Source organism: Ylistrum balloti, unplaced genomic scaffold (genome assembly GCF_031769215.1).
Source record: "Ylistrum balloti isolate Yb309-2 unplaced genomic scaffold, AGI_CSIRO_Ybal_v1 Utg369840, whole genome shotgun sequence".
Lineage (NCBI taxonomy): Eukaryota > Metazoa > Mollusca > Bivalvia > Pectinida > Pectinidae > Ylistrum > Ylistrum balloti.
In genome coordinates this window covers 836075-855532 of record NW_026781998.1, presented here as the reverse complement: position 1 = coordinate 855532, position 19458 = coordinate 836075, and the positions used below count along the sequence as shown (strand labels likewise).

At 35.1% G+C, this 19458-nt stretch overlaps 2 protein-coding genes across 2 annotated transcripts; both read left to right on the top strand.

The window, feature by feature from the left end:
• The first annotated feature begins 2205 nt into the window (after nucleotides 1-2205).
• On the top strand, nucleotides 2206-5497 carry LOC132545321 (galactoside alpha-(1,2)-fucosyltransferase 2-like). Its single transcript, XM_060208999.1, has 3 exons — nucleotides 2206-2309; nucleotides 3029-3108; nucleotides 4548-5497. The coding sequence occupies exons 1-3, from the start codon at nucleotides 2206-2208 to the stop codon at nucleotides 5495-5497; spliced, it is 1134 nt and encodes a 377-aa protein (XP_060064982.1).
• Nucleotides 5498-17748: 12251 nt separating this feature from the next.
• LOC132545344 (galactoside 2-alpha-L-fucosyltransferase SEC1-like) lies at nucleotides 17749-18773 on the top strand. Its single transcript, XM_060209021.1, has one exon. It carries the CDS (start codon nucleotides 17834-17836, stop codon nucleotides 18689-18691), a length of 858 nt encoding a protein of 285 aa, XP_060065004.1. The 5' UTR covers nucleotides 17749-17833; the 3' UTR covers nucleotides 18692-18773.
• Nucleotides 18774-19458: the final 685 nt, after the last annotated feature.

The following is a 19458-nucleotide window of genomic DNA, read 5'->3' as shown; positions in this document are numbered from 1 at the left end:
TTCCAAAAGAAGGCCCGGTATATTGTATATTCTACACACAGGCACTATAACTATACTAAATGTATCGCTGCAATCCGTATTTGGTGGTATTTATTTATAGAAGTACCATTGGCAGTATTTATGCATTATGAAAATGTCTATTTTGTCTCGCTGTCAGGAATTAAATATAGAAAAAATACCACAAAACGAGTGTTATGTGTCAGTGCTGCCATTCTTAATTTTCATATATTTAACAACAATTACAATAAATTGATGACGACATAAAGACCGTGACGTATGAAATATTTTTCTTTTCGTTCCAGACTTGTTTCCGTTTATACTATGTAGAATAGAAATAGCTGGAAATTCTTCTGCATATGCTTTACTCGGCTTTGTGCTGTTTATGTACTCGAACACGGTCTCGTCTCTCCAATGTAAAATTTTCCGAAGAAGAGGAGAGAGAATTTAAGTGAATCTTCCTGACCTTCCTAGGAATGTTTGGACCGATTTGGCCATTTTAAGGTTATCATCCACAGAGATATTAGAGTCACCATTGCAAAGAATATTTACATTAACAATACCTTCATACCATATTAATTCTTGGTATAGTGCTCTACGTTGATCAGCATATAAAGGACAATTAAAAAAAAGACGATAAGAATCTTCACACGGGTGCCCACATTGACACTCTGGTGAATTTACAAGATTAGCCCTAAAAAGATCATAATTGAGTGGACTTGCACGGTTTCGGAGACGACAGTGGATGATATTTAATTTTCTGGAGCCATAACTAATAAATTGCTTGTGGAGAGTACTATTCACAGACATAGATTTTTTAAGATTTAGCTTGAAAGAATTTAAAGTGGGTGAATTTCTAATATCATTGTTCAGGTTGTTCCAAAGATTAGTTGCAGAAGGAAAAAAACAATATCAGGTAATAAATCAATAAGGAAATCAGGTGCCAAGTTGTTAACTATCGAGTAAAAGAGGGAGAGCTTCCTAGCTTCTCTTCTTTTTGAAAGAGGTAACCATCCTGTTTCTTCTATATAGAAAATCTATTTTTGTGTAAATAGGTAAACCTGTGACTATTCTGGCAGCTTCTAATTGGATTTTTTCTAATGACAGGGAATTTGTTTCACTACAGTTGCCCCATACCTCACATGCATATTCAAGAAGTGGTCGGATATAAGTTAAGAATAATTTCTCTAAATTATGAATATAGCTTAGGTATAGACAGAACCTTACTACAAACGGAGAGAGAAAACAACGAACATCAACGGACGATCCTGTCACTAACAGTACACTCAAACGAATGTCAATATATATTCAACAATAAAGAATCTCATCAAAATATTGAAAAGTAAACAACATATGAAAATACATCGGAAATCTATAAAAAAAATCAATAGTGAACGACTGCCTAAAAATCTGAAAAGAATATTATGTAAATCAAAACTACACCTCAAATGGATAACACACCAAAGTCTCCCACAGCTGTTTATCCTTACAGCTCCAATTTCAACCCACCGTCGGATGGTGGGATTTTAAATTTCCCTTCGTCAGTTGTCCATCTGTCAGCAGTCAGTTCTGGTTATCGCTGTTTTATGAGTAGTCCTACATGGGTCTTTTTTTTTTCAAATTTCGTATGTAGGTTCCTCTTGGTTCTTAGTTGTACCCGTTTGATGTTGGGACTGATCAGAAAAACAAAATGGTAGACAGGGGGCCATCTTAGATTTGGCAGTTAAAAATCATCGTTGTTTCTTAAAGGAATTTTCAAGTTTCATGTAATTAAGAGCAAAAAAAGAGGGATAGATAGAAAAGAAGAGAAAATATCCAACTTTTAACGAACGTACAAAGACTTAATCCCTCTGGGACCTCTTGTTTCAGGAAAAAATGGTCCTCATCATTTAAAAGGTATATATATGTAATATAAAATAACATAATTTCAAGCAGAACAAAAAGGTTTACACATACATGAAATTTGGCAGTTATCTTGTGTTTATCACCTCTGTACGGCCGCACAACTTTTTAGTCCTTAAAACTAACCGTATGGGTCAAATGGCAAACGTCGTAGTTAACAGACCACAAAAAGACAAGTTTGTCTATTTCCAAATTATTAAAGATTATTGTACCTCATGTATCCAGGTGTGCAATAGATTATAAAATAGTATCTGTGTAATGTAAATCGCTTATCTTCGCGGAAGATTTTTTTCTATCGACAGCGTTATGATTGATCCATTTAACGTACAGCATGAGATGAAAGTGCCTTTCTATGAAAAGCTGTTCAAATTTCACTCTGGGTTAATTACCCATCGCGCTCGAGAGAAAGCGTATATTTTACATTAAATGAATATGTATCTCACTTAGAAAATCGCGATTTGAGATAACGTATTTATTTAATGACGGAATTATTATATCTGCTGAACAGATTATTTGGAACGTCGATGAAGGGGACGTAACTAGGAATCCGTAACAGGTCGTTGTGCCACAGTACATGTTTTCAGTTCTCCTAAATTGCAGCGAAACTGGTTTTCTTTATAACTGTTTAGTTACCGTAACTTAACTTACATGGTCTTATAAACCATACTTTTTGGTCAAGATTTATCAGGAATATAACAATAAGGCTATTGTTCCTTCTTAACTTTATAAACTGAACATCTTGTTCAATTCGGTCCAACCGATAAACGACAACGTCCTCGGTAAACAAGTTCCGAGGAACGCCAGGTGACCGCACCGGTAAGATGTAAGTGGAAATCATTCTCGGTGTTAAATGAGGACATGGGTAGTATTTGTATATTTTAACAGAATGGATATATCTTTGTTACCTAGTATTGATTGTGTAGTATGGATGAATTTACATGTTCCAGTCATGTGACAATTTATTGTCAAGCGGGTACGAATGGGACACTGCCTACACCGTACATGTGTGTAAGGTAAACATACACAGGTGTGTAGTCACATTAGTTAGAAAATAAACTAATTATACAGATATTAATCATGAATGTTAGATAATTTTTTTTAATGAAGATACATTTACTTTTGTTTACAGGATGTATCTAAGGTGTTTTGGAGGAGGTCGGCTAGCGAATTTACGATGTCCACCATTACATGCCCTCACCAACGGAAAGTGTATGTATATTTATAGAATTGGCCTACTCGGGTACATTCATGTTTTGGCCTGGCCTTTCTGTATGGCCTTACAAATTGGCTCCGTTGATGTTAAACTGTAAACTCAAAGTAAACTTCAGCAACTTCTACTCCAGAAAAAGAAACATATATGAGAGCACAAGTCTGGTATACAAGCTCTAGTATAACACCACACCTGTATGTTTGTGTATAAAGTCATTTTCCTACACCACACAAAATAGCTGTGTAGCTCAGAGACAAAATATATCTATATCTCTTGACTATACTTCAAAAAATTCATACGTAACAGCACAGATCAGGTAAAAATAGTATAATATGTGTCCACTCCTACCAGTTTCATGGTTAAAATACAAATTGTGTCACTAGGTCTTAATTTGTATGTTATCCATGTTCCTGTACACTGTATAATTAAAAAGATATATAACCTACATTAAACCCGTGAGATTTATTTCCATAACTTCATGCTATACAATTGAAGTGGCAACAGCCTTGAAATAATGATTAAGCTGCAACTTTACCTTTATAATACTGGTAATAGGTGGTAGAGATGTAGAATGATAAATAGTTTCATGGAATTATTTTGTTTCAGATTTAATGGTTTAATGACTGAAATACTGATGAGGTTGGCTATCCCCTAACTAAACGCTGTAAACTTGATTTATTTTGCAACCATTACAAAATTACTCTTAGCTGTAATCACTCCATCAAATCCGTAGACTTGCACCCAGAGTTTTTTCAGAGTCAAAATTTACCATTTGTATAACTGTTAATTAAATGAAGCTTCCTTCTCATTTTATAGTGAACAAACTTGTGTTAGGTCATCCTCATCTTATCACATACAAAGATGTAGTATCAGCTATCAGTTTTATCTCAGATGTGACTTTAAAACAGGGGAGGGAGGTATGAGAAATATTGTAGATCCGAGCCATGAGGAACACCATGAGGAACACCATCAGGGTGTTTAAGGACGTCTACTGAATTATAACATGCCAAAATCTTACCTTTCTGAAAACTGGTTATGGTTTCATGTGAGAGAATTATCAGTTGATTCTTTATACCTTCAGCCCTACCCATTTAGTACAATAAGTTATAAAAGAAAATTTTATCTTTTTCACTGTTCCAAGTTCAACAAACTGAGAGTCATTTTGACACATGGTCTGACAATCTTATAAAACCAGCAGGTATGATAACACTAGATTTAAACATTATTGTGGTTATGATTCTGTGTAAACCAGATAATTGGTACACCGACCATATGGTTTTGATCGAACTGTTTTTGACTGTAAGTATAGTATCTTGAAATAAGTTTTTGCATATCATGGTATCCTAGGATATATAATTAGTTAGATTCAGTTTTTGTGTACCAGTCTATGTGAATAATAAAGAAAAAGTTTTGACTAATTTTCTATTCTATATTTCAGGGTTGAAGCGACTTGTTTACTTTCTGCTGTTTCTTGCATTCCTGTATGTACTATTTATAGCAACACAATGCTGGAAACTCTATCTCTACGATATGATGGGCTGGAAACGAGAGAAATTCATTTGTGTAAAATTTCGAGGGCGTTTGGCCAATCAGATGTTTGATTATGCTTTTCTTTATGCGTTTGCTCAAAAGAAGGGTTTATCTATGATTGTTCCTCCTTCGGACCTGACAAAGGCATTCGGAATCCAACCCAAGACAGGAGATCAGTATGGGTTCAGCAGATACATGTGTTGGTGTTTCTGGACGATTGATGACAAATGGAACTGTGCCTATGATACGTCATTTGAAGACTTGGAAAAAAATACAGATTTGTCGTTTCGTGGATTCTTCCAGTCTTGGAAATATTGGAAAGATTACGATGCAGACTTACGAAAGATTTTTGTTTTCCAAGATGATATAAAAGAAAAGGCAAGGTTTTCTATGAGGAAAATTTTGAAAGAAACTGGTAAGAAACCTCTACAAGGAAGTGTCTTGGTTGGAATTCATGTCAGACGTGGGGATCACATTGAAAGGAGTGATGTTAATTATGGCAAACTTGTAGCTACAGAGGGTTATCTTAATAATTCAATGAACTATTTCCGACAGAAATTTAAGGATGTTCTGTTTGTAGTGATTTCTGATGATATCCCCTGGACCTCCAATGCTTTAAGAAAGTTCAAGGACGTTTACATAGTGACAGGTAATTCTGGAGAAGTAGATATGTGTCTGCTGACAATGACCAACCACACCATCATGTCAGTGGGAACATTTGGTTGGTTTATTGGGTGGATGACCCAGGGAATAGTGATTTATTATAAGAATGTGGCGAGACCAGGTTCTGGGTATGAATGGGAATTTGGACCAGGAATCCAAGACCACTTTCTACCTCATTGGATCGGGATGGAGTAACCTGACATTAATAGAATTCCATAGCATTTACAATCATCATTTTGAAAGGTTGTTCTTGACATTTAACTCACTTTTTTAACAATAAGCTCATGCCTGGTAATAAATCCATCTGATCCTGCTGTTGGGTAGCATTACAACAGTGCTAATTCATTGTCAAGTAATAAGCTTGCCGTTTTTGAGTTAGAATCAGTATGCTGTCCCTCAGGCCTGTTGCAGGGTAAATGTTGTTCCATTATGTTTATGAAAACATTTTGTGTATTTTTTATATAAACTTTACTTTTCTTAAGAACAGAAGAGAAGATCTCCTCGACATCTAGGAACAATTTTCTTATAGCCTTGTTAGTTTTAGATATATTACCATGTATGCCTTATCTTGAACTTCATGGTATCAAGATGTTTTACTCCAGTGGAGGTACATTTTAAAACTTGATCAAATATCAGATTAGAGTCTACTAATGCATGTCATACTCATATAGTGTCATCATACATTCAAGATGGCTACTGACAGCCATTTTGGATTTTGACATTTAAATTTTTGTTACTACTTTCAATTCTTAGTTCACCTGGGACAAAATCTCAGGTATTCAGGTAATGCTGTCAAGTGTCATGTTCATCCATAAATCAGTTGATATCTTTCACTTCTTAAAAACATCATACCTATTTTAATGAAATTTTACAAAAATTATCCATGAGCAGAGGTAAAAAAAAGTTGATTATATGGTTCCCCACCCATGGCTCTGAGGAGTAAAACCAAAAGCTAAATGAGGCCAAGTTGACTGATATTCCAAATATCGCTTTAAGACTCTGATATGGTAGAATCAAATGCTCCTCATGGATTGGGAGGTTAAGGAGTTTACATTGTGAATTTCATGTCCAAAGGTGCCACATTTTCCCCTTGGAAGAGGGAAGACTTTATAATAGTTTATTAAGGAAACTTACAATTTGGAGCTGAATTTGTTTGATCTTCATTAGAAATAATTAAAACTTGGTTAGAAGTATGAATGTGCGATAGCAGTTTGATGTTATGTACAACTTACACTGGCATTATGTTTACATTATACTTTAACCAGATGATTTCTATGACATGTGTTACAACAAAAACATCTTAAATAGAACTCAGGTGATGACTGTTCAGGCCATTTAAAGAAACATTTATTAGACATTTAGTAATCATGTTCACGGTATGGTGTAGCTAGACTGTGTCTATGGTGTATTTTTAGGATGACCCATGTTAAGAAATCTGTAGTGGCGGGTGCTGATTTGAAATTTGAATAGCTGTATAAAGATCTTTTGTGAAAAAATTATTAAGAAAAGAATTGAATTTTGATGATAGCACTTTTATATTTTGTATGTATTATATTTGATTATTTTTTTATTACACTAGTCATAAGGCTTCACAACAGATTCACTTTAAAAGCACAATTTCAAACAAAGGTTGTCACAGCAGAAGAAATTCGTTTGACTACTTGATTAATAACAGATGATGAAAATGAGGTCAGCCTTGTATGACAGAATTATTAATAGATCTCTTGTGGATCTCCTGGTATGTATGTTTTATGTGTAGTATTTGTGTTATAGTCCATTAATAACTTAATTCTGATGTTAAAACATGCACAGGTATAATTAGATGCCATTTTTTTCCATCTGAGAAGCTTTAAGATTTATGATTGAAAATATTGACTATATTGAACTCGATAATTGAATACCTTTGTAAAGTCTGTATAGGTATATACTGACGGAAATCTGTACAGGTATATATTGACCAGCATCATCTGTTAGTATCTCCTACTCTCAGTGGTTTGGAGGATTTAATCAGATTTTTCCATTTACTCGGTATCAAACGTTGATACAAACATGAAGCATGGACAAGTATGACTCCAATAATCAGTGTCGAGTTCTCCATAAAATAATCACTGAATTACTAGTGCTACAAACATGAACCTGGGCAAGTGTGACTCCAATAATCAGTGTCGTGTCCACCATAAAATATCACTGAATTACTAGTGCTACAAACATGAACCTGGGCAAGTGTGACTCCAATAATCAGTGTCGAGTTCTCCATAAAATATCACTGAATTACTAGTGTTACAAACATGAACCTGGGCAAGTGTGACTCCAATAATCAGTGTCGAGTTCTCCATAAAATATCACTGAATTACTAGTGTTACAAACATGAAGCATGGACAAGTATGACTCCAATAATCAGTGTCGAGTTCTCCATAAAATATCACTGAATTACTAGTGTTACAAACATGAACCTGGGCAAGTGTGACTCCAATAATCAGTGTCGAGTTCTCCATAAAATATCACTGAATTACTAGTGTTACAAACATGAACCTGGGCAAGTGTGACTCCAGAATTACTAGTGTTACAAACATGAACCTGGGCAAGTGTGACTCCAATAATCAGTGTCGAGTTCTCCATAAAATATCACTGAATTACTAGTGTTACAAACATGAACCTGGGCAAGTGTCGAGTTCTCCATAAAATATCACTGAATTACTAGTGTTACAAACATGAACCTGGGCAAGTGTGACTCCATAATCAATATAAAATATCACTGAATTACTAGTGTTACAAACATGAACCTGGGCAAGTGTGACTCCAATAATCAGTGTCGAGTTCTCCATAAAATATCACTGAATTACTAGTGTTACAAACATGAACCTGGGCAAGTGTGACTCCAATAATCAGTGTCGAGTTCTCCATAAAATATCACTGAATTACTAGTGCTACAAACATGAACCTGAACCAGTATGAGACTTCAATAATCATATGGAGTTCACCATAAAATATCACTGAATTACTAGTGCTACAAACATGAACCTGAACAAGTATGAGACTTCAATAATCATATGGAGTTCACCATAAAATATCACTGAATTACTAGTGTTACAAACATGAACCTGGGCAAGTGTGACTCCAATAACCAGTGTCGTGTCCACCATAAAATATCACTGAATTACTAGTGCTACAAACATGAACCTGAACAAGTATGAGACTTCAATAATCATATGGAGTTCACCATAAAATATCACTGAATTACTAGTGTTACAAACATGAACCTGGGCAAGTGTGACTCCAATAATCAGTGTCGTGTCCACCATAAAATATCACTGAATTACTAGTGCTACAAACATGAACCTGAACAAGTATGAGACTTCAATAATCATATGAAGTTCACCATAAAATATCACTGAATTACTAGTGCTACAAACATGAACCTGAACAAGTATGAGACCTCAATAATCATATGAAGTTCACCATAAAATATCACTGAATTACTAGTGTTACAAACATGAACCTGGGCAAGTGTGACTCCAATAATCAGTGTCGCAATAATCATATGAAGTTCACCATAAAATATCACTGAATTACTAGTGCTACAAACATGAACCTGAATAATCACAAGTATGAGACTTCAATAATCATATGCTACAAACATGAACCTGTTCACATATGAAGTTCATAAAATATCACTGAATTACTAGTGTTACAAACATGAACCTGGGCAAGTGTGACTCCAATAATCAGTGTCGTGTCCACCATAAAATATCACTGAATTACTAGTGCTACAAACATGAACCTGGGCAAGTGTGACTCCAATAATCAGTGTCGTGTCCACCATAAAATATCACTGAATTACTAGTGCTACAAACATGAACCTGGGCAAGTGTGACTCCAATAATCAGTGTCATGTGCCATTGTATTACTATTACAGACTAACTGCTAAATATTGTATATATATGTTATACTCTACCTCTTTGATAAACAAGTAATTCACTATTTATATATATTTATCAGCAATCCTGATGAAAAAAAAATGCTTTTTCATATTGTATGTTTACTGGACTATTTTTTAAATGTGTTTTACAAGGCTATTATAGACAGTATTTTACAACACTCTTTACAGAGTTATTTCACATGTTATATTTAGACAAAGCTATTTCTGGTTGTGATATTAGCCCACCTTCATCAGAGAGTGGGCACAAATTGTCCCTCATTGGTTGTCCATTTGTTAACAATCCTTATTTTTTTTTTATTGGAAGGATGACTTTCAAACTTTATGTGTTGGGTTTCCCTCAGTCTATAGTAATGACCATACAATTTGGAGTGTGATTTATTAGTAAAACATAATGACTGACAGGATTGGCTTTTGACAGGTGGGGTTTGTTATTGCTATTTTATGAGAAGTACTGGAAGAATAACTCTCAAACTTGATGTGTATATTTCTGTAGATCCTGAGGTGTGCACATTTTATTTTGAGATTGTCCAGTAAAATTAAATGGCTGACAATGGGTCATCTTGGATTTTGAGAGTTTCAGATAGTTATTGCTATTTTGTCGGAAGTACTGGAAAGATATGTTTCAAACTTGATGTGTAGGTTCCAGTTGGAAGGAACTAATAGGTTTACTCATTCAATTTTGTGACTGCTCAAGAAAACAAAATGGATGCCTAGAGACCATCTTGGATATTGACACCTGAGGTTTGTTGTTATTCTTTATAAAGTTCTTCCTAGATCTGTCTTCAAAGAGGAAAAGTGAAAGAAGGGAAAAGTAGAGGACATAATGGTAATATTCTCACTATGAAAATATGCATTTCATATTTCTGACAGTAATGGAAATAATTAAACAATATGCTTACAAAAGTCACCAATGTGTTAGTTGTATTTTTAACTACACCACTGATGGAAGATGAAAGAACTAGAACATAGCTCCTGCATTACAGTCTTCAGTTCAGATTTCTCTACCAGAGTTGTCATCCCTAACAGTTACAATGTTATCTAGGTACTGCAGTGTGGTCACCCTAACAGTTACAATGTTATCTACATACTGCAGTGTGGTCACCCAAACAGTTACAATGTTATCACGGTACTGCAGTGTGGTCACCCAAACAGTTACAATGTTATCTACGTACTGCGGTGTGGTCACCCAAACAGTTACAATGTTATCTACATACTGCAGTGTGGTCACCCAAACAGTTACAATGTTATCACGGTACTGCAGTGTGGTCACCCAAACAGTTACAATGTTATCTACGTACTGCGGTGTGGTCACCCAAACAGTTACAATGTTATCTAGATACTGCAGTGTGGTCACCCAAACAGTTACAATGTTATCACGGTACTGCAGTGTGGTCACCCAAACAGTTACAATGTTATCTACGTACTGCGGTGTGGTCACCCTAACAGTTACAATGTTATCACGGTACTGCAGTGTGGTCACCCAAACAGTTACAATGTTATCTACGTACTGCAGTGTGGTCACCCTAACAGTTACAATGTTATCTACGTACTGCGGTGTGGTCACCCTAACAGTTACAATGTTATCTAGGTACTGCAGTGTGGTCAGGTAGTGAAGGAAAAAACATGCTTCACTTTCATACTAGATTGTCTGGATTCTCTCACCATAACTGCCTCCATATAACTTGAATGAATTGCAGAAATGCTCTATTTCTACCATACACACATACCTCATACTACAGGAGGGATCCTATCTCTACTGAACCTCATACTACAGGAGGGATCCTATCTCTACTGAACCTCATACTACAGGAGGGATCCTATCTCTACTGAACCTCATACTACAGGAGGGATCCTATCTCTACTGAACCTCATACTACAGGAGGGAGAGATCCTATCTCTACTGAACCTCATACTACAGGAGGGATCCTATCTCTACTGAACCTCATACTACAGGAGGGATCCTATCTCTACTGAACCTCATACTACAGGAGGGATCCTATCTCTACTGAACCTCATACTACAGGAGGGATCCTATCTCTACTGAACCTCATACTACAGGAGAGATCCTATCTCTACTGAACCTCATACTACAGGAGGGATCCTATCTCTACTGAACCTCATACTACAGGAGAGATCCTATCTCTACTGTATATTTCGTAATCAGCATTTGTAGAGCTTAATCTGATTTTTAAAATGGCTACCAATGCCAATTTTGGATTTGGACATTCAATCTTCCTACTTACTTTTCTTTAAACACCTATTATTGGCAGTTGTGTCCCCTGTTTCGACGGAGCTATTGAAGGGATATTTTAGAAATTCCATTAACATAAAACATTTAATTCCAGTATTCAAGATGACTGCCAGCTGCCATTTTAAATTTTAACATTAGCTGATCTTAAACATTCATTAGACACAAATGATCATTTTGAATTTGATAGTTGAAGTCATATATAAGTAACCACTGGATTCATTTACTATAGCCGTGGAGTAGAGTGGAGATAATTTTTGTACAGGACTTGTGAAAATTATCAATGGTGCTCCCAAGATCTCAATGTTAATTAAATAGTTCCTGTACTACAAACTAAGTAAAAATAAGTATACATGTAAGATCTGTGTGATTGCTCATTTAACTTTTCACCTGGTTTAAGTCTATCTGTAAGGTAATTGTCCTAGTTAGATTTAGTACTGTGTCAAAACACCCTAGAAGTCACTGATAATTACAAAAAAGTATTGAATTGATCCTGTGTATTTACAATCTAAAATGAGGTTATTAAAATAAACATTTTGTTCAAGTTCAGCACATCAGTATACGGACCTATAGTCTGTAAATCATATATCTGGAGATATGAGGGGTCCAAAAGGGGATAATTCATAAAACACTTTGCTAAAATTGTTCAGCGTTTTCTTTTCAATTGTTTCAGTACAGCAGTATACGAACGGTACAATTTGTTAGCCATATAGTATGTAGAGATATTAGAGGTCCAAAAGAGGATAATAATAAAAAACCCATTTTGTTCAAGTTGTTCAGTGTTTTCCTCCCTCTTGTTTCAGTACCGCATGCAGTTTGTAAACCATATAATATGTACAGGTATTAGAGGACCAAAAGGGGATAATTCATAAAACTTTTAGCTAAAGTTGTTCAGCGTTTTGTTTTCTATTGTTTCAGTACATCAGTGTGACTGTATTATTCCACTTGTATTTTCCCTATTTGGTAGTATATAAGGGACTTGAGAAACTTCAACAATGTTCTGCTTAATGTTTTTTATGGTATTTATGAGGCAATCAAATCTGCTACTATCCGTTCAAGTTGATTCAGGTTTTTTTAAGGAGCACCGTCCCTTTCACAGCACTGGATAAAATGTTAAGTTCATTAGGTCGCAGTATTCTTCAATGAAGTATGCACGGTGTATTCAACGGTATTCACATGAAATATACGTTTGTATATGGAACCATGCTTATCTCACGTAGCTTATGTTTAAAATCTACACATAGAAATATTATATATAAGAAAATTATATACAATATTATGAAACAAAAATTAAACTTACCTGTTTGTTTTCGTCCCTTATGCTGTGGTTGATATGGTTTATATATGACGTCATATTGGAAATAATTATGACGTCATAATAGCATTACTAGCATGAAATTTTCTAGCACAAACTGATGCAGTTATCTAATGACGTTATAACCATATTACACGTTGCTAAAATTGTGTGTTGTTACACTGATAACAAGAACTGTTATAGCACTGGAGTCCATGGAGAGCGTAACAGGTATGAACTTCACAGTTTGGGTACGTCATTTTTGGTCGCTGAAAAGGTTTTTTTTTTCATTTATGTCTAGAATTGAAACTAAAAGTTAATGAGCTACCCATTGGTGACGATTCTATAATGGACGGGTACTGATTGTCTACTTTCTTTGCAGCAGAACCGATTCAAACTTTCTAATTCGTCTACTCGGCAGATTATAGAGCACTCGTTGAAATGATTAGACATTTCCGGTCTTGTTAGATATAGTAAAAGTTTACGAAGCATTAAATCTGATTTAAATCAATATTAGATTTTCTCTTCTGTTGAATTACTACATTTGATACATAGGTCTTATAATTTAATGATAGATACAGTTTATTAAAGCATTGAATTAACTTGTGAAGGCATTTTGCTGTCGTTACACTTGACTATATGGAACATGTGCCTACAAAGTCTTAACAGGCTATCAAGGAGGTCTCGGAAATACTAGTCGTATTTACATTCAATGTTAAATCATCGTTGTAAAATTGAAGATTATGCCGATATGAACAACTCTTTATGCAAAACGAGAGCATCAGTGGAACTTTTTCGAGAACAACTTTATCTGAGGCTTTTCTTGTCTGTCAAAACTGTATTTTTTATTTTCTCTTTTTTTCATTTCTTTCCTTTTTTACATTCTTTTTCTGAACGGGGCGTTTGAAAGAAACGAATATCATGCTTCAACATGTTACACGTATTTGTGTCCGACATATACGACGCTTGAGCTATGAAATCAGAGACATATATAACGTTGTTTTATATACGTCTCTGATGAAATTAAGAGCAAAACTTCACTCAGACCGATATTTGATGTACTTGTCAGCAATAAGCGCTGATTGTTACTAGTATGTGTGTTAATGAATATCCTGTTACTGTAAATTGTGTGGGAGAAAATGAGCGATCCAAATATTACAGACCTTGAAACTGTTTTAAAGAAATGTGCTCATCATTATCACATACAAAGCCACTACAAGTTGTGGCACCAGTTCAAACTAATATACAGTTATACAACAGACACGAATCTAGATAACAAATTTAAAAATGAGTTAGACCGTTACTAGAGGAATCATGAACTTTTCTTCAACTACAGAGCTGAAATAACTTAACTATTATTGAATTAATTGTATAAGAAACATAGCTAATGAGAGGCACATATTAATTTAATTTATTTCTTATAGTATCTTGAAACTCTAACATGTATTATTGAGTCTGGTATAGAGGACTCAAGCACGTCCTGAACCGGAAATAAACTTATCTTAACTTATAACAAAGGACAATAACTCTGTAATTATGAGGTTACGGACCCTGACTTTAGTAACCTGCATATAAACTTATTATGTATACACCAAATTTCATTATCCCAATTTAAATGCCCCGAGGGCAACAACTGTTATGCACGAGTTGCGGACCATGACTTTAATACACTGCCAATCGTCTAGTATGACCAATGTATACATCTATTTCATTTTCTTAGTTTATATGTAGACAAGGTTATGATCCAAGGCAATACCTCTGTAAATAAGGGATTATGTACAATGAATCTAGTATACTCAACAACAAATTTCATTATCCTTGCTTCCTTTGCCGATGCTATGCTCCGAACACGAAAAGGACTGATGGAAGATGAACGGGCGGCCGGAAGAAAAAAAAACTGCCCCCGAAAATTTTCGGAGAGGATAACAATAGCAGAGATGTTCGTCCCATGTGAAAAAAACAAGCTGTCACGACCAGAGGCATCTTATTTAGGGAAATGAAACGTGGCCCAGTGGAGGCAAATCTGTAGTTTGCAATTTTGTGACGACCGGTTTATCAAGGAATATTCCAGCCATGGCTATCTCTATTTATAGTGTCTACCACCAATAGATTTACTCATTCACAATAACACGGGCCTACTGTTGGATCGGTAATTCACTCTTGCAGTAAATTTGGAAATCTGATTCATAAACCTTTATCATTAAGTGTCATTCAAATATCAAATACATTAAAACATAAACCGTCTTTTTAATCCACCGAATTTTCACTAGATCTATCTATCGCATGAAGGGCGATGAAAAGTGCCTTTCACTGGAGGTCACGAAAAATCCTCACACGACTGTCAACTCATAACCACTTAAGTTTGAAACCAAACACCTCAATATAACCAGAACTTAGGAATAATTATATATCTGATAAAACCAAGTTCTCGCATCATCATCTCGCTAAATGTTACGAGATGTGGGTACGACAAGGGGACGTAACTAAGTCAGAATTGCACCTGGTCACACCCTGGTTGTGACGCTTTAAACGACTTCCGACCAGAAGATGCTGTAAGTATTTTCACTAAACTTTCAGTAGACCTCTTGATTTGGAAATTCACAAGCCGTGAATAATTCGGCTTCATGAAAAGATCTAATGCGTCACTCCGATCACAAAAAAGTAACCGAATAAGCCGAGTCTGGTAACATATAACATACCTATCATCACTCGCATGTCGAACGGAAATGACATACCTGAGCCTACGAAGTCAACATTAATAACATATTTACCTATAAACTACCATCATCTTTCCATTATTACACACCAAACATTAAACCACAACATTTTTAATCACGTTGATTGTTTTGTTTGTAGGAAGTATGTGAAGCTATTGCGAGCAGCTCGACTGACAAATCTCCGTTCAACATTATATGACATTGCCAGTGGAAAGTGTAAGTATTAAGATGAATTTGGAACATCCTAGGATTTATGAGGATGAATCGAAACTCCAATGTGCCCTCTAAATAACATCTCATAGGATGAAAATCCTCACAACTCGGATACAATTTGAGATACGGGTTAAGTCATAAAGTGCCATCGATAAGAAACCGTTAGTGCAAGTCTGTTTTCGAGAAGAAACAGAACGGATGCGATTAGAGTTACCTCCCTTCCCTTATATGTAAGGGATGATGTGACAATCGGAAACAGTTACTTTTTTAACGAGGCTCATAATGACATTTACAATAAGATAAAGACCACAGATTACGAAACAAAAAAAAAAAATTCCCTAAGAAACGAGATCAACAGTAATTAAAAGCCCTAGTGCTTTGGTAGACTGTAAATATGCAGATGAAAAACCTGCATTCAATCGTTTTTGTCACGTTGGCTATGCAAATACCATTATTGTAATGAGACAAAGCTTAAATCACAACTTTGATAACTTCTTACTTTTTCTCCACAAAATTATGATATGCCTTCTTTTGATAAAGGTGAATTATGCAAAGGTTAGAAAATGCTGCACTCAGGCTTTGCCATTTAATTTCCGTATTAATTAACAAAGGAGTCTCTGGGAAAATGTTATTTGTATGGTTATTGTAAACAGCTCTTTCTGACTTACCAGTACACCAGTGTTAATGGGTTGAGAGGATTTTGCAAAATGCTAAGGTTCCATGATGGCTAATAGATTTACTATTGTACTATTGCACCATCTTGAATAGATATCATTATCAATATATATGGTATATCTCATCTGGTTTAATTTTGAAAAATCCAATCATCATTTCAGATGTAACTTTACTGCTAGCATATCGCAAGTCATCAGGTATGGCAAGAAATTGTGTCATGTATGAAGTCAGCAATGTCTGCCTTTAGTATGTATTAGGGGCTGCATGTAAAGTTACTATTAACTTTTATGTACACGATGCTCGTAGTATTTTGCCTGTTGGTTTATTTCTGTAATTTTAGTGCAGTATGCTGGGGAGCTTTCACCACTGTTTATCCTTTAGCATGTTGGCTTCATATAAGGGCGAGTTTAAGAAAGTAGCATGAATTACCAAGTTTTATTTGAATTATGATGCTTTTAATTTCTGGGTTTTCTTTTGGTGATTTTTGAGGAAAATTTTTGATTGGCATTTCTATGATATCAATTCTTGCATCTCTATGTTGCTATATGAGCATGTATGACCATGTCTATGGTCAATTTTGATTATATTTTCCCGTATTTGCTGGCATGTCGATGCAAATAGTATTACGACAAGTATGTCGCTCACATGTATGTAAATAAAACTGGTTTGTCTCTGGCATGTACATAAAACTAGTATGTCTCTGGCATGTATTTACATAAAACTAGTATGTCTGATGTATGTATGTAGATAAAACTAGTTTGTGGCAGAATATTGTAGATAAAACTAGTATGTCTCTTGCATGTATTTGTATAAAACTAGTTTGTGTCAGAATATATGCTTAGAAGCGTTTTACCATTTGCATGATCTTTACTATCTGGTACTTTAAGGTACATATATTTTAGTGTTTTATAGAGCTACCTATCTGAAACAGAATATACCACTTTTATAATTATGTTATGTGTTGTTAAATATCATTATAAGTAAAGCTTTGAAGATGTTTTATAATTCATAGTCATATTTTGTTTTATAATTATTGTTTAACTATAAAGTGTGCAGGCTTTCCTTTTTTTTCTTAATATCATATTATTATTAACATATGTTTTCTGCACAGCATGTTTTTCATTCCAAACAGCTAGTCTATGGTATATAACTCAAAGTAACTTAAAAACAACAACAACATATATATAGCAATATACATACACACAATAAGTTTGATATATTGTTGGGGTGTACAACTGAAATCATGATAACTAGAGTGTTCAGAAATAATTTAATTCAATATTTGGGTAACATTCTAAGTGTATAATATATATTGTAGAATATTGACTGATTTTTCTGTTCAATATTTTTAGGGTTGCGGCGACTTGTTTACTTCCTGCTGTTTACCGGATTCCTGTATACACTTTTTATTGCAACACAATGCTGGAAACTCTATCTCTACGATATGATGGGTTGGAAACGAGAGAAATTCATTTGTGTAAAATTTCGAGGGCGTTTGGCCAATCAGATGTTTGATTATGCTTTTCTTTATGCGTTTGCTCAAAAGAAGGGTTTATCTATGATTGTTCCTCCTTCGGACCTGACAAAGGCATTCGGAATCCAACCCAAGACAGGAGATCAGTATGGGTTCAGCAGATACATGTGTTGGTGTTTCTGGACGATTGATGACAAATGGAACTGTGCCTATGATACATCATTTGAAGACTTGGAAAAAAATACAGATTTGTCGTTCCGCGGATTCTTCCAGTCTTGGAAATATTGGAAAGATTACGATGCAGACTTACGAAAGATTTTTGTTTTTCAAGATGATATAAAAGAAAAGGCAAGGTCTTATATGAGAAAAATTTTGAAAGAAACTGGTAAGAAACCTCTACAAGGAAGTGTCTTGGTTGGAATTCATGTCAGACGCGGGGATCAGCTCGCAAGTAAAGAGTTATCTTATGGCAAAATTGTAGCTACAGAGGGCTATCTTAATAATTCAATGAACTATTTCCGACAGAAATTTAAGGATGTTCTGTTTGTAGTGATTTCTGATGATACCCCCTGGACCTCCAATGCTTTAAGAAAGTTCAAGGACGTTTACATAGTGACAGGTAATTCTGGAGAAGTAGATATGTGTCTGCTGACAATGACCAACCACACCATCATGTCAGTGGGAACATTTGGTTGGTTTATTGGGTGGATGACCCAGGGAATAGTGATTTATTATAAGAATGTGGCGAGACCAGGTTCTGGGTATGAATGGGAATTTGGACCAGGAATCCAAGACCACTTTCTACCTCATTGGATCGGGATGGAGTGATCAGACATTAAAAGAATTCCATAGCATAATCATAATTTTGAAAGGTTGTTCTTGACATGTAACTTATTTGACAGATGGTGTAATGCTGTAGGGCATTATCTGTTGTCTATCTGTCAATTGCGCTGATTACCTTCAGCTTTTTCCTTTAGACAACTTCTTCATAATAACCAAAAAGTACAGGGTCATGAAATTAGGTGTGTAGCATGCTTGAATGAAAGGCTACCAATTTGTTTCAATGAGTGACCTTGACTTCTTTCGAGGCCATGATACTGGGACAGTAGCATACAGGGATATTAAAGCGAGCTCACATGTTTTTCCAATTTGTTACATGTACAGGTCAAAGTCTTCAAACTACCTCTTTTGAACAACAAAGGAAACATTAGTTTTATTATTTCACTTGCAGATATTGTATCAAAGGGTGTTAAGTTTGGGATGAACATTAAAGTTGCCCAATTAACGTTTTCTTTATAAGCTGCAAAACAGGTGAGCAGTACAGGGCTATTTAGGCCTCTTCTTTTTTTTCTCAGAAGGTAGGCATCAAAATAATCTAATAGATTGATTCCAAAAACAATGGAATCATTTGATTAACATGTTTTCTGATGAAGTTGGTTTTGTCAAGTTTTTCCCAATGTGACTGGAAGGATAAACTGATAATTTCCAGATGTTCCCAAGTGTGGTAGAAGAAAAAAACCTGTATTTTTGCTAAATACCTCTTCATGCTATATTTCAACACAAACCCATAAGACTGTTTTTTGTGAATGAATGTT

Coding starts and splice junctions, on each gene's coding strand:
- LOC132545321 (XM_060208999.1), top strand. CDS start 2,206: ATGATTGATCCATTTAACGTACAGCATGAGATGAAAGTGCCTTTCTAT. Junction 2,310..3,028: donor CATCGCGCTCGAGAGAAAGC/GTATATTTTACA, acceptor TTTTGTTTACAG/GATGTATCTAAGGTGTTTTG. Junction 3,109..4,547: donor TGCCCTCACCAACGGAAAGT/GTATGTATATTT, acceptor TCTATATTTCAG/GGTTGAAGCGACTTGTTTAC.
- LOC132545344 (XM_060209021.1), top strand. CDS start 17,834: ATGATGGGTTGGAAACGAGAGAAATTCATTTGTGTAAAATTTCGAGGG.